The 24,004-nt window shown below is 42.0% G+C and overlaps 1 protein-coding gene across 4 annotated transcripts in view; it reads right to left on the reverse strand.

Annotated features, from left to right (window-relative positions):
* The window catches only part of myom2b (myomesin 2b), a 147,300-nt gene that overhangs the window by 91,984 nt on the left and 31,312 nt on the right, over positions 1-24,004 (reverse strand). For all 4 annotated transcript variants that reach the window (XM_072251126.1, XM_072251129.1, XM_072251128.1 and 1 more), the window contains exons 6-9: positions 12,880-12,972; positions 1,931-2,019; positions 1,791-1,841; positions 310-474 (exon numbers count right to left, since the gene is read on the reverse strand). In XM_072251126.1, coding sequence (XP_072107227.1) covers positions 310-474; positions 1,791-1,841; positions 1,931-2,019; positions 12,880-12,972 — 398 coding nt within the window. The remainder of the gene's footprint in view (positions 1-309; positions 475-1,790; positions 1,842-1,930; positions 2,020-12,879; positions 12,973-24,004) is intronic.

The following is a 24,004-nucleotide window of genomic DNA, read 5'->3' on the forward strand; positions in this document are numbered from 1 at the left end:
TGGAGGGATATGGGCATTGTGTATCCTGAAGGGGATTAGGTTAGTCAGTCACTTGATTACTAATTTAATTAGTTCAGCTCAACATCACAGACAGAAGGCCTTATTCTGGTGCTGTACAGTTGTATGGTCTGTGTGTGTTCTTAAAGAGGTCATTAAAGGATCAGGAAACAAGGAAAACTGTAAGCAGAGTGGGAATCTCCTCCAAGAGTGGATTGGGCAAGGAAAACCTCTCATTTGTCCCACCAGCTTAAAGCAGACTCTTTTCCCGATTCTCACACAGCAGGCGGAATGCCAGGAACATTCACTTACCATCCCTGTACCAAATGGCTTCCGGCTGGAGTCGGTGGATGTTCGGAGTCAGGATCATTCGGCAGGTCAGGATCATCGTCTCCCCTTCAGTTCCGAAGCTCACCCCAAATTTCTCACTGTACTGGATGTCTATCTGTGTGAAAGTAGGGGGTGACAGCAGTGGAACTGTTGAGAGAGAGAGAAACAGCATGTTAGCAGAACTGTTGCTGACTGGGTGTTTATTTGTTTCTCAGATCATTCTCTGTGGACTCTGTATACCGTGCAGGGAAATCCCAGGTGATCTTCAGTTTCTGAGAAACTCGGACCACCCCATATGACACCAACAACCATTCCACCGTCAAAGTCACGTGGATCACATTTCTTCCTCATTCTTATGTCTGGTCTGAACAACAACTGAACATCTTGACCAAGTCTGCAAGATTGTATGCATTGAGTTGCTGCCACATAATTGGCTGATTAGCCATTTGCATTAAAAAGCATGAGTACAGGAAAACCTAATTAAGGTGCCACTGAGGGTATGTTGTGGAATTTGTTGTTCAGTGGCAGCAGTACAGAGCAAGACATTAAAATGACTATTTACTTACCTTGTACCTTCGGGTGATTTTTATGTGTAGCACTGATTCTGACACAAAAGGGAAGCAGAATGCAGAATAGAGACACAGAGAACGTGCAGTACAGGTGGCCCATAAGGTGCAGTCTGCACTCACTTGGTGATTAAGGATGCACAGATAGTCAGTGTGAGCCAAAGTTTCCTCTCTCAAAGTCTTGTAACTGATGGAAGAATAATCTGACTGGATGGCACATAAACAAAAGACCTTCAAAGGTATGTCAGTACATGTGACAATGATGAACAAACACCAACTACTCTGAAGCACAGGGATTCCTCTATCTACATATCTTCACACATTCACTCAGAATAGAGGGACATCCATTTAGAACGAAGATGAGGACGAATTTCTTTAGCCAGAGGGTGGTGAATCTGTGCAGACCGTAAGACTACTTGCTCATAAGACATAGGAGCAGAATTAGGCCATTTGGCTCATTGAGTCTGCTCCATTATTCCATCCTGGCTGATTTATTATCCCCCTCAACCCCATTCTTCTCCATTTCCCCATAACCTTTGGTGCCCTGAATACTCAAGTATCTATCGACCTCTGCTTTAAATATACCCAATAACTTAGCCTCCACATCTGTCGTGGCAATGAATTTCACAGATTTACAAACCTCTGGCTAAAGAAGTTCTAAAGGGATATCCCTCCATTTTGAGGCTATGCCTCATGTTTGAGACTCCCCTTTAAGAGGAAACATTCTCTGCAAGTCCCCTCTATCTAGGCCTTTCAAGAGAGATTAGAGTCTTCTAGAAATGGAAGAGGAAGATCAAAGCTGACCAGAGCTTCATGCCAGGTGCTGACTATGGCCACAATCAGTGTGGAATTTGCCACAGGCCACATTGACAGATACATTGACTGGGATCTACTCACGTTTCACTGGCAGCAGGACCGAGTGGTAAGGTTCTTCATCGCCTCGGAATCCTACAGGAAGACAACAATTCAGACATGTGGTCACTTTAAGCAGCACACACACCCTGGTCCTGGAAGTTAATCTGAACGGGCTAACTCACGTTTGACAATGACGGCAGCAGAGCACGAAGCCTCCCCGTGGATGTTGAAGGCCACAGCCGTGTACTGCGCTGTGTCGTTGGTCGAGCATCTGCAAAGTGAAGCAAACCAGAGTTAACCACTGCACACCAAGGCTGGTGTCACCTTTGCTCTAGCTGCTATGTGAAGAGGTTCCAGGGAGTACAGGAAAGGGAGAGAGCCCCATGTTAATTCCTTCACTAGTAGAAACTACCATATACGGAAGGAAATGGACAGTTGATGTTTTGGGTTGAGACCCTTCATCAGGACTGAAAGAGAGGGGCCACAAGACCACAAGAAATAGGAGTGGAATTAGGCCATGTGGCACATTGAGTCTGCTCTGCCATTTCATTATGGCTGAAGCATTTCCCCTCTCAGCCCCAGTCTCCTGCCTACTCCTCTTCATTCCCTAACTAATTAAGAATCTATAACCTTTGCTTTAAATATACCTGATGACTTGGCCTCCATAGCCACCTGTGGCAAAGAGTTTCACTGATTCACCACCCTCTGGCTAAAGACATTCCTCCTCATCTTGGTTCTAAATGGATGTCCTTCTATTCTGATGCTGTACTCTCTGGTCCTAGAATCGCCCACTATAAGTGGATCCTCTCCACATGCAGTCTATCCAAGCCTTTCAATATTCAAAAGGTTTCAATAACTCCCTCATTCTTCTGAATTCCAGTGAGTACAGGCCCAGAACTATCAAATGTGTCTCATATGATAAACGTTTCAATAGATGATTCATTTTAGTAACCTCCTTTGAACCCTCTTCAATGTCAAAACTTCCTGTCTTAGATAAGGGGCCCAAAACTGTTCACAATACTCCAAGCGAGCCCTCACCAGTGCCTTATAAAGCCCCAACATTACATATTTGCTTTTATATTCTAGTCTTCTTGAAATGAATGTGAACATCGCATTTGCCTTTCTCACCACTGACTCAACCTGCAAGTTAATCTTTAGAGAATCCACCACAAGGACTCCCAAGTTCCTTTGCTCCTAGATTTTTGAATTTCTCACCATTTAGAAAATAGTCAACATTCTTATTTCTTCTACCAAAGAGAATGACCACACACTGTCCAACACTGCATTCAAAACAGCTCTGCCTTTAGTACCATCATTCCAAATAAACTGATTCCTAAGCTCCGGAACCTGGGCCTTAGCACTCAGATCTGCAGTTGGGTCTTCAACTTCCTCACAGACAGGACCCAAGCTGTAAAAATAGGGGACAAGCTCTCCTCTACAATCACTCTGAGCACCAGTGCTCCACAAGGCTGTGTAATCAGCCCCCTGCTGCACTCACTGTACACCTATGATTGTGCAGCCAATATATAAATTTGCTGATGACACAATAATTGTAGGTCATATCTCGGGTAATGATGAGTTTGAGTACAGAGAGGAAATTAAGAACCTGGTGGCATGGTGCAAAGACAAAAACCTATCCCTCAACGTCAGCAAGACAAAGGAATTGGTTGTTGACTTCAGAAGGAGTAGCGGACTGCACGACCCCATTTACATCGGTGGTGCGTAAGTGGAACAGGTCAAAAGCTTTAAGTTCCTCAGGGTCAATATCACAAATGACCTGACTTGGTCCAACCATGCAGAGTCGACTGCCAAGAAGGCCCACCAGCGCTTTTACTTCCTGAGGAAGCTAAGGAAATTTGGCCTGTCCCCTAAAACCCTCACTGATTTTTATAGATGCACCGTAGAAAGCATTCTTCTAGGGTGCATCACAACCTGGTATGGAAATTGTCCTGTCCAAGACCGGAAGAAACTGCAGAAGATCGTGAACACAGCGCAGCACATCACACAAACCAATCTTCCGTCCTTGGACTCACTTTACACCGCATGCTGTCGGAGCAGTGCTGCCAGGATAATCAAGGACACAACCCACCCAGCCAACACACATTTCGTCCCTCTTCCCTCTGGGAGAAGGCTCAGGAGCTTGAAGACTCGTACAGCCAGATATGGGAATAGCTTCTTTCCAACTGTGATAAGACTGCTGAACGGATCCTGACCTGGATCTGGGCCGTACTCTCCAAATATCCAGACCTGCCTCTCGGTTTTTTTGCACTACCTTACTTTCCCTTTTCTATTTTCTATTTATGATTTATAATTTATATTTTTAATATTCACTATCAATTTGTACTCCAGGGAGCGCGAAGCGCAGAATCAAATATCGCTGTGATGATCGTACGTTCTAGTATCAACTGTTTGGCGACAATAAAGTATAAAGTATCTACCACTTCTTTGCCCATTCTCCTAATCCATCTAAGTCCTATCTGCTTGCTCAGCACTACCTACCCCTCCACCTATCTTCATATCGTCTGCAAACTTGACCATAAAGCCTTCAATTCTGTCATGCAAATCATTGGCATACAACAAAAGGAAGTAGTTCCAGCACAGACTCCTATGTACCACCACTAGTCACTGGCAGCCAATCAGAAAAGGCTCCCTTTATTCCCACTCTTTGCCACCTGCTAATCTGCTAATACTCTATCCATTGCTGGTATCTTTTCTGTAATACCATGGGCTCTCAGATTATTAGTCAGTCTCATGTGTGGGACATTGGCAGAGGCCTTCTGAAAATCCAAGTACACAACAGCCACCGATTCTCCTTTGTCTATCCTGCTTGTTTCTTTAAAGAATACCTCAGGCAAGATTTTCCCTTAAGGAAACCATGCTGACTTTGGCCTATTTTATCATGTGCCTCCAAGTACCCTAAAACCACCTCTTTAATAATCAACTCCAACATCTTCCCAACCATTGAGGTCAGACTAACTGACCTATAATATCCTTTCTTCTGTCTTTCTTGCTTCTTGTAGAGTGGGGTGATATTTGCAATTTTCCAGTACTCTGGAACTATGCTACACTCCACTGATTCCTGAAAGATCATTACTAATGTCTCCTCAATCTCTTCAGCCACCTTTTTCAGAACACTGGGCTGTAACACCATCTGATCCAGGAGACTTAACTACCTTCAGACCTTTCAGTTTCCCTAGCAATAGCAACTGCACTCACTTCTGCCCCCTGACACTTTTGAACTTCCACAAACTGCTAGTGTCTTCCACAGTGAAGACTGATACAAAATACTTATTTAGTTCATCTGCCATTTCCTTGTCCCCCATTACTACTTCTCCAGCATCATTTTCTAGTGGTCTGCCTTTCTTTTATACTCCATAAATCTGAAGAAACTTTTGGTATCCTCTTTATTATGAAAGTAAGCTTACTTTCATATTTCATCTTTTCCTTCTTTATGAATTTTTTCTTGCATTCTGTTGGTTTTTAAAAGCTTTCTAATCCTCTCACTTTCCGCTATTTTTTGCTTTATTATATGCCATCTCTTTGATTTCTCTTGTGAGCTATGGTTGCATCATCTTGCCTTCAGAATACTACTTCTTCCTTGGGATGTATCTATGCTGCTCTTTCTGAATTGCTCCCAGAAACTCCAACCATTGCTGCTCTGCCATCATCCCTGCTAGTGTTTCCTTTAAAGCAATTTTGGCCAGCTTTTCTATCATGCCTCTGTAATTCCCTTTACTCCACTGTAATACTGATACATCTGACTTTAGCTTCTCCTTCTCAAATCGCAGGATGAATTCTATCAAAATATGATTACTGGCCCCCGACATTTCCTTTACCTTAAATTTTTCAATCAATTACGATTCATTGCACAACACCCAATCTAGAAAAACTGATCCCCTAGTTGACTCCATTACAAGCTGTTCTAAACAGCCATCGTGTAGGCATTCTACAAATTTCCCCTCTTTGGATTCAGAATCAACCTAATTTTCCCAATCTACCTGCATATTGAAACACCCCCATGACTGTCATAATATTGCCCTTTTGATAATCATTTTCTATCTCCCATTGTAATTTGTAGATCACATCTTTCAGAGTCTGTAGATAACTCCCTTCAGGGTCTTTTGCAGTTTCTTAGCTCTATCCAGAACAATACCACACCTGCCGATCCTCTTTCTGATGATTTGATTTCATTTCTTACCAACAGAGGCATTCCATCCATTCTGCCTACCTGCCTGGCCTTTTGATACAATGTGTATCCTTGGATATTAAGATCACAGCTATAATGTTCTTTTAGCTATGATTCAGTGATGCCCACAACATCATACATGCAAATCTGTAACTGTGCTATAAGTTCATCTATCTTATTCCGTATACTGCGTATATTCAAGTATAACACCTTCGGACTTGTATTCATCACACTTTTCAAATTTGTCCCCCCTTTTACATTGCAACTCATCCCACTGACTGCAATTTTGCCCTATCATCAGCCTATCTTTCCTAACAGTCTCACTACACACAGTTTCTGTTTATAAACCAACTACGGCATCCTCAGCCCTATTACTCCAGTTCCCATCCCTCACCAAATTAGTTTAAACCCTTCCAAACAGCTCCAGCAAACCTGCCCACAAGGAACTTGATCCCCCGTGGGTTCAGGTGTAACCCAGCCCTTTCGTACAGGTTGTACCTTCCACAGAAGAGCTCCTAATGATTTTGAGCCTCTGCCCCCTTCACCAGTACAGCAGCCATGCATTCATCTGGCAAGTCATCCTATTCTTACCTTCACTGGCATGTGGTATAGGCAGCAATCCAGAGATTACTACACTGGAGGTCCTGCTTTTCAGCTTTCTACCTAGGTTCCTAGAATTTCTCTTCTGGACCTCCTCACCTTTCCTACCAATGTCATAGTTGCCAATATGTACTAAGGCTTCTGATTGCTCACCTTTCCCATTTAGAATGCCATGAACTTGATCCGAGATATCCTTAACCCTGGCACCTGGGAGGCAACATGCTATCCAGGTGTCTCTATTGCGTCCACAGAATCTCATCACTGTTCCTCTAACTATGGGATCTCCTGTTACTACTGCAGTCCTCTTCACCTCTCTTCTCTGCTGAGCCACAGGCCCTGACTCGGTGCCAGAGACCTGGTCACTGCGGCTCCCCCGGTAGGTCGTCCCCCCAACAATAACCAATGTGGTATACTTACTGAGGGGATCAGCCACAGGGGTACTCTGCAGTGGTTGCCCATTTCCCTTCCTTCTCCTGACAGTCCCTAGTCAACTGCCTTCTACAACTTCCCTGTAGCTCCTATCATATGTACGCCATCGAGCTGCAGCTCAGTTCCTTAACACATTCTTGGCTGAGCTGCAGCTCGGTCCACCTGGTGCAGGTGTGTTTATCCGGGAGACTGGAGGTCTCCCAGAATTCCCATATCTCACACAGAGAACAAAACACTGCCCCTGGAACCATTCTCACTGTGCTTTAACGGAGGGGAGATAACGAGTGTAAAGGGGTGAGGAGAAGGGCTGGAGCAAGAGTTGGCAGGTGATGGGTGGACCAAAATGAGGAGGGTAATAGGTACATAGAGTTAGGAAGGGTGAAGGTTGGGAATCATAACAGAGGTGATGGATGGAGGTGACAAAGGCCTGCAGATGGTGGGACCTGATAAGTAACAATAAAAATACGAGGGGTGATTGATAAGTTCGTGGCGGCCTACGGTAGGAGTCAAAAACGTAGCGCCTAAGGTAGAACGAGATGAGTTATACAGCTCTCTTTACATGCACATGCAGTTCAACTCTGAGTGATTATGCAGAAAGTTTGAAGTTAATAACTCATCAATTAATAACTCATCAGGGGTGATAGGTAAGTTTGTGGCCTATGGTAGAAGGAGGTGGGTTATTAACTTCAAACTTTCTGCATAATCAAAGAGTTGACCTGAATCTGCATGTAAGGAGAGCTGTATAACTCATCTCCTTCCACCTTAGGTTACAAACTTATCAATTACCCATCTGTGGACACTTTCTGGAGGTCCAAGATCCCTGTGCTCCACGACCGCTGGACTACGTGTGTAAATGTAGGAGGAGACTATGGTGAAAAATAAATGTGCTGGGTTTTCTAAAATTGACTCCTTCTACCTCAGGCCACGAACATATCAATCACCCCTCGTATATATAGTATTAGTAGTGCAAAAAGAGAGCAAGAATACATTGGTGTAGTGTTCATGGTCCATTTGGATTCTGATGGTGGAAGCAAATATAATCATTGAGAATTGTTGCGTGATGCTGCTTTACCTTCAGAAGACCAATATTCCTTTAGCCTGGGACTCCCCACCATGCCATACATGTTATATTCATGCCATACCTTCTGAGGACTGCAACATTCACAAAGAGGACATGGGTTTAAGGTGAGGGGAAAGATTTAAAGGGGAAGTTGGGGGCAATTTATTCACAAAGTGGCATGTGTCTATATGGAATGAGCTGCTAGAAGTCAACACAAAATGCTGAAGGAACTAAACAGATCAGGCACCATCCATGGAAAGGAATAAACAGTCAATGTTTCAGGCCAAGATACTTCATCAAAAGTCCTGATAAAGGGTCTCGGCCTGAAACGTCGACTGTTTATTCCTTTCCATAGGTGCTGCCTGACCTGCTGAGTTCCTCCAGTATCAGCTGATTTTCTCCTGTTTGTGCAAGAAGTCATTAAGGCAGCTACAATAACAATATTTAAAAGACACTTGGACAGATACATGGATAGGCAAGGTTCAGGGGGACCTGGGCCAAATGAAGGCAAATGGGACTAACTAAGATGGGCATCTTGGTCAGCATGGCCAGGTGGGCCAAAGGGCTTTTTTCCATGAGGTGTGGTTTTATGTCTTTGCTGATGGAGCAGGTCTTCTTCAGTACAAAGTTCTAAGTTATCTATAAAAATAACAGATTGCAACATTAGTAGGCTGATTATTTTCCAAAAATCTTTTATCTTAATATCCATAAGAATTTAATTTGAAAATTATATTAGGTATATGAGAGGCAGTAACACTATTTTCAGATAAGTTGTTATAAAAAGCTATGTACCAGATACTTTGAGGGCCATGTAACAGAATTAGAAAGAGCTCATATCACTGTCTTAACATGCCCTTGGTAACAAGGTGTTAGCCAAGAAAACTTAATCTTCTGGGGAAGAGTGGAGATCCAGTCACAGTCAGCTCAGCATTTTAGTGAGACCAGCTGTCACTGGTGTGGCACAGTATACATGTGGAAAGCAGATGACATCATCTGTTTAAATCTGCCATAAATGAACAATGTGAGAACTACATCATTGTCCAAGGAGACAAATCACAAAATATGCACATGAATTTCCCTGCTGCCAATTTTCCTGTGTCTGTAGTCTCGGAAATGAACCAAGTTAAGGCTCAGGGTAATCAAATCATCCATTCTCTGGATACTTCGATGCAGGCAGCAAGAATCTGAAGCAGTCCCCACCCATAGAATCCAAAGGGAGCAAGCTGCATTCCTCATCTTGGCAGACATTCCATTCTCTGAAGGGAGGCAGAGAGGAGCCAGGGAGAAATTGGAGCTGATTGATGTGAATGTGTTTATTGAAGATGAAAGAATTGGAGATTATCACGGGTAGAGAGGATTCAAGAATACTGGGCGTATTCAAATTAAAACACTAATTCACACAACGTAGCACAAGTCAGATGTCACACATTTCAGAAGCCTTCTTGTTTTTCCAGTTCTTGCTGTCTTCTCTAGGAAGAACGCCAACTCTCCGGGTCCATTGGAATTTGTTTCAATCATAAAAAGTGAAAATTAATGCGGATGAAAATATAGTAAATGTAAGTATCTAAATAGCACTGTTACACTACGATTGTGCGTGAATTAAAGTGAATTTTATAAAGCTTTGCTAAACTTAACTTTTTATTGAAGTTATGTGACTACATTAAATGAAAGTGTGCGTGACTGAAGGTTCAGCAATATCCTGCGTAATGTGCTGAGGGCCTGATGCACATTACATCCAGTCCCTCAGTTCAGTAATGGTCCATCTTGCTGCACTAATGCAGCAGGCATTTCAGTGCATTCCACTCCTCAGTGAGAAATCACAGCAATCCCATCAATTTGACACATTCATGGTTTTTACAAAAACCATCAACAGGCCAATTATACAATCCAACCCATGGACAGACTCAAGCAAGGATACTAAGTAAAAACTTCATAATTTTTTTGTAAAATCCAGCAGGAATATTGTGATCAATTCTTGGCATCAAGCAAAGAGCGTCAAGACTTGAGAGAGGGTGCAGAAATTTCCCAAAGTGGAAGAGGTGAGGAGGAATTTCTTAAGTCAGAGGGTGATGAGTCTGTGGAATTCATTGTCACACACGGCTGTTAAGACCAAGTCACTGAGTGTATTTAAAGCAGTCAGGGTGTCAAAGATTACAGGGAGAAGGCTGGAGAATGGGTGGAGAGGGATAATAAATCAGCCATAATGCAATGGCAGATCAGACTCACTGGCCTAATTCTGCTCCGATGTCTTGTGGTCTTATGTTCAATAATGATGGCAGACCAGAGAAGGTAGGCTCTATCCATGAGGAAGGAGGAATGATGAAGGTTTGGGGGATGGTGAAGGTTGTGAATTGTTCAAGCAAAGTAAGTAAGGAGAAGGGGTTTTGTGAGGCAGAAGGATTGGCTTACATTGCAGTTGTATCAGACACCGGTGAGGCCACATTATTTACTATGTGCAGTTTAGGTAAAAATCAAAGTAAATTTATTATCAAAGTACATACATGTTACCATATTGGAGATTGGGGTTGAGAGGAAAATTGGATCAACAATGATGAAATGGCAGAGCAGACTCGATGGGCCAAATAGCCTAATTCTGCTCAAGTATCTGATGGTCTTACGGTCTTGTATACTATCTTGAGACTTATTTTCCTGCAGGCATTTATAGGTAAATAAAGAAATACAATAGAATTGATGAAAAACTATACATAAACAAAGACCAATAAACAGCCAATATGCAAAAGAAGACAGGCTATGCAAATAAAAAATAACAAATAATTCTGAGAACACAAGTTGTAGAACCCTTGAATGAGGTTGTGGAATCAGCTCAGAGCTGTGGTGAGTGACGTTATCCATGCCAGGTCAGTCTGTTACAGGAAAGATGCCACCAGACTGGAAAGACAGAAGAGATTTACAAGGATTTGGCCAGGGCTCCAGGGACTGAATTATAGGAAGAGGGTGGACCAGCTAGGACTTTTTTTTGCTGGAATGCAAAAGACAGAGGGGAGATCTTATGGAGGTGTATAAAATCATAAGGGTTATAGATAGGGTGAATGCGCACAGTCTTTTTCTCAGAATTGGGGTATCAAGAACTACTGAGGAGATTTTTGAAGAAATTACAAGTAGGCTAGACAAGGGAGATGCAGTGGATGTTGTATATTTGGATTTTCAGAAGGCCTTTGACAAGGTGCCACACATGAGGCTACTTAACAAGATAAGAGCCCATGGAATTACGGGAAAGTTACATACGTGGATAGGGCGTTGGCTGATTGGCAGGAAGCAGAGAGTGGGAATAAAGGAATCCTATTCTGGTTGGCTGCCAGTTACCAGTGGTGTTCCACAGGAGTCCGTGTTGGGGCCGCTTCTTTTTACATTGTACATCAACGATTTGGATTGTGGAATAGATGGCTTTGTGGCTAAGTTTGCTGATGATACGAAGATAGGTGGAGGGGCCAGTAGTGCTTAGAAAACAGAGAGTCTGCAGTGAGACTTGGATAGATTGGAAGAATGGGCAAAGAAGTGGCAAATGAAATACAATGTTGGAAAGTGTACGGTTATGTGCTTTGGCAGAAGAAATAAACGAGCAGATTATTATTTAAATGGGGAGAGAATTCAAAGTTCTGAGAAGCAACGAGACTTGGGAGTCCTCGTGCAGGATACCCTTAAGGTTAACCTCCAGGTTGAGTTGGTGGTGAAGAAGGCGAATGCAATGTTGGCATTCATTTCTAGAGGAATAGAGTACAGGAGCAGGGATGTGATGTTGAGGCTCTATAAGGCGCTGGTGAGACCTCACTTGGAGCACTGTGGGCAGTTTTGGTCTCCTTATTTAAGAAAGGATGTGCTGACGTTGGAGAGCGTACAGAGAAGATTCACTAGAATGATTCCGGGAATGAGAGGGTTAACATATGAGGAACGTTTGTCCGCTCTTGGACTGTATTCCTCGGAGTTTAGAAGAATGAGGGGAGACCTCATAGAAATATTTCGAATGTTGAAAGGCATGGACAGAGTGGATGTGGCAAAGTTGTTTCCCATGATGGGGGAGCCTAGTATGAGAGGGCATGACTTAAGGATTGAAGGGCGCCCATTCAGAACAGAGATGCAAAGAAATTTTTTTAGCTAGAGGGTGGTGAATCTATGGAATTTGTTGCCATGGGTGGTAATGGAGGCCAAGTCATTGGGTGTATTTAAGGCAGAGATTGATAGGTATCTGAGTAGCCAGGGCATCAAAAGTTATGGTGAGAAGGCGGGGGAGTGGGACTAAATGGGAGAATTGATCAGCTCATGATAAAAATGGTGGAGCAGACTTGATGGGCCGAATGGCCGACTTCTGCTCCTTTGTCTTATGGTCTACTGAGCACAGCTTCAAGATGAGAGGGGAATGTTTTGTACACTAAGGATGTGGGACTTGCTAGCAGTGGTTGAGGCAGGTACAATAACAATATTTAGAAGACACTGGAAACGTACATGAATAGGAACGGTTTAGAGAGACATTGTCCAGACTTGGGCAATTTAGTCTAACTTAGATGGGCATCTTGGTCAGTATGGGCAAGTTGAGCTGAAAGTCTTGTTTCTGTGCTCTATGACTCCATGATTGGTGATGAAGGACACGGATGTGAGGTAAGTGAGACAAGGCTGTGGTAAAGCCAGGAAAGTCTTGACCTGAGTTTTGAGATCTGGAATGTGTGGCCAGAAAGGGTAATGAAACCTGAATAAGTGGTAACATTAAGAGCTTTACTGACACACACAATGGGATAAAACCTTCTGTGCTACATCACTCCATTTTTGCAGGAATGTTGGAAGAATAACCATTGGTTACCATGGGTTCCCTGGGATTTCTTTATTCTGCTATACCAACTCACCTGTTAATCTCCAAGGAGTGGACACCATGATAACTATCCATCCTGTATTTGGCTGGTATTCCTGTCTGGTCAATGTAGATGTCATCTTTATACCTACCAACAAAATACAAACAGGTCAGTTTGACTGCTATTCAACCAAGGGGAATGACCAGTGTTTATCCAGATGGTGACGTATGAGGAGGAAGTTAAAGGAAGTACTTATCCCTTGTCACCCCACTGAATCATAAATAAGTAGAGACTTCCTACATTTCCTACAGTTTTTTCCTGGCTGATAAACATTTGGGACATCTGGGATTGTGGAAATTCTGTCAATAGATTAGATTAATTAACATCACTTTCATGTTCTTTTTAAGAGAAACTTATCCTCAAGTATGTTTGTACCTATTTGTACATCAACCTTGGAATTCCACTCGGTCCTACCCTCTTCTCGCTGCTGCTGTCTGGCAAGAGGTCCAGAAGCCACGAGTGTCATGGCACCAGGTTTGGGTTGGTGGGTGGTTGGGAGGTAAGGGACATGTTTTTCTGTTGTTTTGTTGCTGTTCTATTGTTGTTGTTGCTTGTGTTGTTCTGCTGAACATCGTGGCACCAGAATGTGTGGCGACGTTTGCGGACTGACCCAGCACATCCTTATGTTGTCTTGGTTGTTAGAGCAAACTAAGCATTTCACTATAAATGGCAATGTACAGATGATAAATAATTAAAACTGAATCTGAATCTGAGGTTCTGCAACACCTACATTTATTTCACCAACCATCATATTTTGGAACTGGCCTGCAAATTTTCTAGAATGCCGGAGACCGAGGGGAGATCTGATAGTTTATAAGATTATGAGAAGCACAGATGGAGCAGACGAGGAATATCTGTTTCTCAGGGTTGAAATATCTAATACCAGAGAGCATGCATTGAAGGTGAAAGGTAGGTTCAAGTGAGGGGTAAGGTTTTCCACTTCAGAGAGTCATGTATGCCTGGAATGCGCAGCCTAGTATGGTGGTAGAGGCAAATACATTACAGAATTTTAAGAGACATTAGGGAAAGGCCCATGGATGTAAGGAAGATGGCAGGATTAGCATTTGGGTGTTGTTACTTGGTTTTTACGCTGGTTCAGCACAACCTTGTGGGCCGAATGGCCTGTTCCTGTGCTGTACTGTTCTATGTATTAGATAACCCTATTCCTTCCTCAGCAACAGAACACTACCAACCCAGTGGTGGGGGTCTTTGATGATGGATGCTGCCTTCCTGAGGTAGCATGTCCTGTAGGTGCTGTCAATGGTGGGAAGGGCTGTCTAATGAAGTTTGTACTTCACACTGACTCAAGCACAGGTGGTATGATGTTGGACACAAGATTATGATGTACCAGGTGTGCTTGATGGCTGTTCTCCAACTGGACATCCCCAAATACTGGATGAAATTATAATGATACAAACACAGTTGAAATGGTATAACATGCTTTTGCCTACTATATGTATATATTGCTCCCAACTACAGGAATTTCACCCAAGTACTGTACTTGATTTTACTGGGCCTGCTGTATGATTCATTCAGATATTTATTTGTCACATGTACATCACAACAGAAAGTGAAATGTGTTGTTTGCACTAACAACCAACACAACCCTGAGGATGTGCTGGGCACGGCATGCCTATGTTGCCGCACATTCTGACACCAACAAAGCATGTCCAAAATGCTCAACAGAACAAAACAAAACAGAACGCAGCAAGCTGAAAACAATAACAACAAAATAAAACCTGTTTCTCCCTCCCACTCACAGACAATCTTCCAACCCTAGGACAGGCCTCTGGGCCTCCAGCCTATGAGTAACGAATCATTAAGGAAATAAAAGAATGTACAGTGGTAGAATGCAGGGTGTGGGGATTGGGTAAAGTAGCAAATGACAAGAAATGTCAAATTGAGTCAGAGAGGGGGAGAGGTCCGTGAAAGATGCAAAGTAAGTGGCAATAGCACTATACTGTTGTATATTTAAGTATATGTCATATATATATATATATATATATATATATATATACTTCCTGTAAACCTGTACATCCACAAAAAAATTTATCTGTTAATATTATTTTCACATTATTTTATGTACTGTGATTGTGATTGTGATTGAACCCTGCAGAATTTTTCCTATTTCTGCATAAATATGACCTAAAATATGACCTGTCCTAAAACTAGATAAAGAGAACACAATTAATTAGATAATAAAAACATTATACTTGTTAATTTATTCATTGAGAAAAGTGATCCAATACTGCATGTATTTGTTGGGAAAGGCATGTGAGAGTCTGGGGTAATGCCTTCGATAAAAGCATTTTGGAGTCAGGTGTTCAATGAGATGAGATTGGAGGTGTGGGTTGTGGAGGTGCCCTGCCTGACAAAAAAAAGGCACACAAAGTCTGATTACTGACACAGCCTGCTCTTCCCAAGATAAATCTGTTTATGTGCGCCATGCCTCAATCGAAACAACTTTCAGAGGACCTTGAAAGAACTGTAGAGATGCATGAAGCTGGAAAAAGCTACAGAAGTGTTTCTAAAGACCTGAGTGTTCATCAGAGAAATTGTCTACAAATGGAGGAAACTCAGTTCTGCTGCTACTCTCCCTTGGAGTGGGCATCCTACAAAGATCAGACCAAGAGCACAATGTGAAATGCTGAAGGAGCTTAAAAAAAAACCCAAAGGGTAACAGCAAAAGACCTGCAGCAATCTTGTGAAATTGCAAAAGTCTCTGTTCATGCGTCCACTATAAGGAAAACTCTGAACAAGAATGGTGTTCATGGAAGGACACCAAGGAGGTAACCACTGCTCTCGAAAAAAAAACATTGCTGCACATCTCAAGTTTGCAAAAGACCACATGAATGTTCTACAATGCTTCTTGGACAATGCTGAACTTCTTGGCAGAAATGCACATTGCTATGTTTGGAGGAAAAAGGGCACTGTACATCAACACCAAACTCTCAACCCAACTGTGAAGCATGGTGGAAGAATCATCATGGTTTGGAGTTGCTTTGCTGTCATTGTCAATAGCTTGCAGTTATTGAGGGAACAATGAAAGCAAGATTGTATCAGGACATTTTACAGAAGAATATGAGGGTAGCAGACCGTCACCTGAAGCTTAATAGAAGTTGGATAATGCAAGAAAATAATGATCTGAAAGACAAGAGTAAATCAACAACAGAATGGTTTAAAAAGAAGAAAATTCATGTTTTGGAATGGCTGAGTCAAAGTCCTAACCTTAATCCTGTAGGAATGTTGTGGAGGGACCTGAAGGACATGCAAGGGAGCCCACCAAGATCCCACAGTTTTGTTATGAAGAATGGCCTAAAATTCCTCCAAGCCAATATACAGGACTGATCAACAGTTACCAGAAATGTTTGGCTGAAGTTATTGCTGTCCAAGGGCAGGGGTTGGCAAACTTTTTGCCTCTGTGGGCCGGATCACGTATTAATGAGCGGACAGTGGGCCAGGTAAATGCCATAAAAAACTTGAAATATAGAAATTATCCACTTAAATACATCTAGTTATGTTTGCCTCAAATTAATAACGTATGCTAGAAAATAATTTGTGCTTAACCAAGAATGCCAATTAGTAATCAAAGAACTCAGTGTAGTTGCAATTTATTTCAATCAAGGCACCTTTTGAATCTATTAATAGGACACAAAGAATCTTTAAACATAAAACGTATGAACATGATGCATTGAATGGTGGTAAATTAAGTATAATAAAAAAGAAAATTTTAATGCAAACAGTCAATAAATCAATGTGAAACTGTTGCTGTTTGTTGCTTGAAAGTTTCTCAATATTGGGTGTCAGACTTGTTGATGCCAAGAGCAAGGCATTATCCGGATGGGCATCAGTCAATCTTGTTCTCAGATGGTTCATTTTTGAAAATAATTGCTCACACAGATTTGCACTGCCAAACAATGATGCCATCTTTTTTGCATGGTCCACTAAGTTAGGATACTTCCCACTTGGATGAATATATTTTCTATAGAAGTCAAGCACTGACACATCTTCAGAACGAAATTTTGATCTCAATATGTCGTCGTACTGCATCTCAATCAATTCCATTTGAAAAAATTCTGATGCAGTGTCCACTTTCACATCAAATGGAGTAGCAAACAGCTTGAACTCATTTGCATGCAAGCAAAAACCAGCAAAATCTAGGCAAATGAGACAAACTGGTTTCCCAGCTTGCTCGATGAAGAAGTAATCTAGTGTCCAAGTGTCTTGGAAATTTCGGCACTCAGTGTCTACCTTCCTGCGTTTTGCATTCATTGCCAATGGAATTTTTTTCTTCGATTTTATTTCGAAACGTGAGTTACTCAGCAAGTATCGCAGCATATGTAAATATCTGGATATTTAGCATGGATTTCTTGTTGAAACACAGTGACTCTGTTTCTGTTTACAAATTTGAACAATCCCATCTGAAAACCTGCGTGTGCACGGAGAGTATCTAGTACATATTAATAAGGTAGTCTGCCTTCCCGTCATTCGTATATACCAGTATTTGGTTTGGAACAAAAAGGAACCTGGGGCCATTGTAACAAGACGCCATGCATGTCCATCAGTGTGGTCGCATGAAACACTCAGAATAAGGGGAAAAAAAAAATCACTCGAGGGCTGGATAAGCACAGTATCCCAATATTTGCTTGCGGGCCGGTCAAAATACCTCCGTGGGCCGGATGTGGCCCGCAGGCCGTAGGTTGCCTACCCCTGTCCAAGGGGGTCACAGCAGTTACTGAAAACAAATAAATACATGTAATATTTGCAATAGAGGCATGGTGCAGTTAAAACAGAAAGCAACAAATACTGGACTGAAAGTGCCGTATTTGAATGCATATAGCATAAGAAATAAAATGGATGATCTTGAAATTCACCTACAGATTGGCAAGTATGATGTTGTGGCCATCTCTGCAAGTTGGTTAAAGGATGGCTGCCATTGGGAGTTGATTGCCCAAAGATATACGGTGTATTGGAAAGATAGATTAGTAGGCAGAGGGGGTGGTGTGGCTCTGTGTATAAGAAATAATATTAAATAATTAGAAAGAGATGAAATAGGATCGGAAGGTGTAGAGTCACTATGGGTAGAGTGAAGAAATGGCAAGGGTAAAAGGACCCTAATGGCAGTTGTATACAGCCCTCCAAACAGCAACTGGGATGCGAATTACAAATTACACCAGGAGATAGAAAAGGTGTGTCAGAAGGGCAACATTAGGATAATCGTTGGGGATGTTAACATGAAAGTAGTTGGGAAAACCAGACCAGTACTGGACCACGTGAGAGAATTTGTAGAATGTCTAAGGGATAGCTTTTTAAGAACAGCTTGTTGTTGAACCCATGAACACTACATCAATATTTTCTTTTAATGGTTGTTTTTGCACTAATTATTGTGTATGTATGCATTTGTATTACGTGTGTGTGTGTCTCTGTATTTTGTATTGTAATTTGTAGTTATTTATTAAGTATTGTAATGTACTGCCACCACAAAACAATAAATTTCACAATATATTCCAGTGATATTAAACCAAATTCCAATGCTAAACTGGAAGTTGAAGTAAATCGCATCAGTGACAAGGTTTATATTGCAAGGCTTGAGATTAGAGTACAGTCTTCAATTCGGCTCCACCCTGACATACTGCAGACAGTGTCAGACTCCCAGTTTACAAAGTGTTATTGGCAATATGACCTCTCACCTTCAGAAAATGTGGTCTCGTGAGGGAAAACACTTGTTCATATCAATGACACGCTTGAAATGAGTGTGGCTAATTTTAACTGGCAGTGGTCAAGCTACAATCCCCCCAGAGTTCAGATCTCAACTTCTGGAGATCCACATGACATCCCCAGAGAAGCACTTAGATTAACTTTTGTGCTTTCATTATATTCCCCAAATGCATGGTGATTAAAATACCTCATACTTCACACTGACTCAAGCACTGATGACATGATGTTGGACACAAGATATGAAGCAGATGCTGGGTGTGTTCGATGACTGTTCTCCATGCTGGGCATTACAGGGAGGGGAATGCCAAGTCCCATGGTGGAAAGTATGCTACATGGGACTTGGCTGGGTTTGGGGTTTCAGTGGGGAGAAGTCCATCAGTGTGGGCCAAACACCAGATGTTTTGGGCAGAGGTGGGAGATCTGTGAGCAAAGTTCAAAGGATGGGAAGCAACGTTTTAGAAAAAGCTTCTTGCTTTCTTCTGTCAGATTTCTGAACAGATAATGAATCCATGAGCACCATCTCACTAGCTTGCTCTCTTTTTGCACTACTTTTTAAAAAAATATTTCATATTTAACGTATTGCAGTGCAATGCTGCCGCAAAACAACAAACTTCACAACATATGCTAGTGATGATAAACCTGATCCTGATTCTGGGCAGATCTTGGATGCACTGTTGAAAATACCCTGACTTATTGCTTCGCAGCATCAATCATTTGGGTCTGTGGAGTTCCATTGCTGAAATAGAGTTACCATAGTGTAGGTCTGTTGAAGATCTTGATGGTTGTTGAAATGTAGTGGATCCTGAACCTGGTACCCTGGGACTTCAGGCTTCTGTACCTCCTGCACTCCGTCAGTAGTGGGAAGATGGCGTGGTCCAGGTGGTAGTGATCCCGAGGCTCAGCCCCCAGTAAAAGTAGTGTTATACTGTTTACTTTTTAACGTGTCGTAAATGCACCTTATGCAAAAATATCAGTCTTCTGGAATATATTTATTATTTGTTAATTGATTTGTGGTAAAATTACTTTATGTGTTGTGTGCGAATTATATGTATTGTGTTGTGCACCTTGGTCCAGCAGCATGTTGCTTCATTTGGAGGTATACACGCACACAGTTAAATGACTATAAACTTGAACTTGAAATGGCATAACTGTTGCTGCTGCAAAAAAACTAATTTTCATGCCCCTGTATGAAAGTGGATAGTTCTATAAGGAGACTCAAGTCACACATTCCCTCAGGGACCCATGCACACTGCCATAATCCTTAATACAATCTTAAATTGTACCAACCATGATGACAAACAGACAGCGTGAAGTTAGTCTAAATTCCTCCCACCAGTTGTCGTGGGAATTGAGCTGTTGGTGACATGAATCCATCTCAGCATTTGATCTTTTCTCTTTGGAATTCTATTTTGTATAATTAGAAAGCACGGGCAAAACTCTGATTGGTAAAGATCACTTATCAATAGTGATAGCTGTCATACACCATGCCTGTTGATGTTATATTTGGGTAGTTGTTAACCTCATTATTTTAGTTGTTGCATATAAATAGCATGGGTGGGAATTCAGACTGAGCATATTAAGTATTCATACACGAGCTACATTGTTGACTTCAGAAAGGGAAACATGCACCAGTCTACATTGAGGGTTTGGGGGTAGAGAGAGTCAGCAGTTCTGAATTCCCTAGATGCTAACATATCAAATTATCTGTCCAGGACCCCATACATAGATGGAATCCCTAGGTGTGTCAGGGTCTTTCATTTCCAAGGGGGTTCAGCAAGACACCAAACACTCTAAGAAACCTACAGATGTACTGTTGAGAGTATAGTGTCTGGTTCCATCATGGTCTGATACAGCAATCTGAATGTACAAGAACATAAGAAGGTGCAAAGAGTAGTGGACTCAGTCCAATCCATCACAGACATGTCCCTCACCACCACCAGTAGTATCTACAGGAAGCTCCATGTTAAGAAAGCAACATCCATCATCAAAGGTTACCACTATGCCATCTTCTCACAGCTACCATCAGGTAGGAGGTGTACAAACCTGTAGTCTCACTCCACTGGTTCAAGTGCAAGTGCAAGTTCGAGTCTTTTGTTATGCAAGTGTTCATATATACAGCCAAATGAAACAACTTTTGAACCAAGGTGCACAACACAGTATGTGTAACAAACAATGTAATATTATGACAAATAAATTAACAAATAATATGTTCCAGATGATTGATATTTAGCACTTGGTGCATTTATGCCACAAGTCAAAAAGAAAACAGTATAACACTATTGGCGCTTCATAAGTGACGAGACCTGGGTGGCAGCAGGGAGTTCAGTAATCTCACTGTCTTCGGGAAGAAGCCGTTTCCTAACTTAACAGCCTTTTTCCTAATGCTACAGTACCTCCTGCTTGATGGTAGGGGGTCAAAGAGGTTGTGGGACGGATGGGAGGATTCTTTGACAATGCTGAGTCCTACGTATGCAGCACTGCTGATAAGTGTCTTTGATGGGTGGAATAGAGACCCTCACGATCATCTCAGCAGTCCTCGCATCCTTCACAGGGTCTTGTTCCAGGTTCCAGAATAGTTCATTTCGTTCTTGGACCAATCAGCACAACCCTAATCATGATCTAAACTCTAAATCCTATTCACTGCAGCAACATTATAACCACATTGCATTACAATGTACTTTGCTTTTATTTTGTTCTAGTTGTGTTTTTTTCTTGTAAATATTGTGTAGAGTTTATGTTGTCCTGAGTGAATGTTGATTATCTGATGGAATGTACCGGTGATGCTGCTGCAGTAAGTTTTTCAATGCAGCTGTGCAGACGTGTACTGTACATGTGCATATTACAATAAAATTAAATTTGACTAATTGAAATTTGAAGCCTCCAAAAGTCTCGGCTTAAATCTTGCCAATTATTATTCTGTGAAGGAAATGGAAAGTGTGTGCCCTGTGCACACCTGAAATGAATATGGCAGATGAATCAGAATAAATAGATTCAAAATACCCAAGTGAAATGATTGGTAAACACAAGAGATACTGCAGATGTTGGAAATCCTGAATAACACACACAAAATACAGGAGGAACACAGCAGGTCAGGCAGCATCCATGGAGGGGAATAAAAGTCAATGTTTCGGGCCATGACCCTGCCTGACCTGTTGAGTTCCTCCAGCATTTCATGAAATGACTGGCGATATTGTTAAATTTTATATTACCGCCATTTTCCTCAGTTTGGTTCTGTGAGGACAAGTTTTCACATTCTCAGATTTCTAAGCATATTTAAAGAAACACCACTGCAACATCTTACATCATGCAGGACTGAATGTAGCTTAAATGTACAGAAATGTAATCAAGTAAATGTTTACAGCAAGCTACAGCAAAAAGTACTCAGGCAGGTGGTCGAAGCCTTGGTCAAAGAGACAAGTTTTATGGAACATTTACAGGAAGTCAAACAGACACACACACACACACGGGGAAGGGAATTCTAGAGCAGAGACCCAGACTGCTGAAGGCAAGGCCATTGTTACATCAATCTGAAACTGAATGATGTGCCAGGGAGAAGATATGGAGGAAAAGAGGTAACTCAGAGGGTTAAATGATGACAATGAAGAAGAGACATGAATAGATTTGCATGTGAGTAAGATAGCTCTAAATATGCCAAGTTGCTGTTAACTGAAACCCCTAAGACTGGTTAAAGGGGAACATCACTTGGTGCAAGTTGAGGTGCAGGTAGAATCTCTTCATATACATCTCAAAGTTCAAAAGTTCAAAGCTAATTTAGTATCATAGTAGGCATATGTTATACTACTTGAGATTCATTTTCTTCCAGGCATTTACAGGAAAATAAAGAAACACAACAGGATTTATGAACAACTACACTTAAAGACTGACAAACAGCCAATGTGCAAAAGAAGACAAACTGCAAATAAAAAGGTAATACTCAGAAGATGAATTGTATTGTCTTTGAAAGTGAACCTATAGGTCATAGAATCGGTGAGTGAAGTTATCCATGCTGGTTCAGGAGCCCTGATGGTTGTAGGGTAATAACTGTTCCTGAACCTGGTGGCGTGGGACTTCAAGCTTCTGTGCCTCTTTCCTGATTGTAGTAGCGAGAAGAGAGCATTGCCTTGATGCTGGAGGTCCTTAATGATGGATACTGATTTACTGCATGTAAATGATAGGTAGTGCTTTGACTGTCATGGACTGGGCTATATCCACCATTCTTTGTTGACATGTTCCTGGATTGCTTTGGAGATTCTCACCCTGTGACTATTAACTCCAGCAGTCACTTAAGGCCCTTCAGGATTATTTCCTCTGGTAATTGGTATTGGGATGCAGTGAAAAACTTTGCTTTGTATACTATCGATACTGATCACTCCAAACATCAGTATATCGAACTAGACAAGAGGAAAGGCAATAACAGAATGCAGAATAAAGTGTTACAGTTATAGAAAAAGTGTAGTGCAGACAGATAATAAGGTGCAAGGGCCGCTGTGAGGTAGATTGTGAGGTCAAGAGTTCATTCATATCATATAGGAGTTCCATTCAAGAGTCTGATAAGAGCGGGATAGAAGCTGTCCTTGATGGTACATGCTTTCAAGCTTTTGTATTTTCTGCCAGATGGGGAAGGGGTGGCTGGAGAGGAAGAAGAGGAAATGATAGAGATGAGGGGTCCTTGAATACATTGGCTGCCTTCCTGAGGCAATGGGAAGCGTAGATGGAGCCCATGCAGAGAGGCTGAGCTGTGTCCATAATTCTCAGCAATTTCTTGCAAACTAGGACAGAGCAAATGTCATTCCAAACCATGCGGAATCTGGATAGGATGCTTTCTATGGTGCATTGAGTAAAAATTGGTTAAGGTCAATGGGGACATATCAAGTTCGCTTAGCCTTCTGAGAAAGTTCTGGGAAATGTGGCTAAAAGAGTTATGGTCAAAGAGATAGATCAGATTAGTTTTATTTGACACAGGTATGTCAAAATATACAGTGTAATGTGTTGTTTGCATCAATGACCAGCACAGTCTGAGGATATACTGGAGGCAGTCTGCAAGTGTCGCCATGCTTCCAGCTCCCACATAGCATGCTTACAATTTATTAACCCTAGCCCATGTGTCTTTGGAGTGTGGGAAGAAACCAGGTCACCTGGAGGAATCCCATGCAGTCACGGGGAGAATGTAACAAGCTCCTTCCAGACGGCGTGGAAAGAAAACCCAGGTTCCTGGTGCTGTAAATTGTCATGCTTACTGCCATATTATTGTGCCAACGCAATGCAGCAGTCATTGACATCGGCAGGGAACGTGGACATTTTATAGACATAGAGTGATACAACAGGGAAACAGGCCCTTCAGCCCAACTGTTCCATGCTGACTGAGATGCCCATCTAACCTAGTCCCGCATGCCTGCATTCA

Source organism: Mobula birostris, chromosome 2 (assembly GCF_030028105.1).
Source record: "Mobula birostris isolate sMobBir1 chromosome 2, sMobBir1.hap1, whole genome shotgun sequence".
NCBI classification, from domain to species: domain Eukaryota; kingdom Metazoa; phylum Chordata; class Chondrichthyes; order Myliobatiformes; family Myliobatidae; genus Mobula; species Mobula birostris.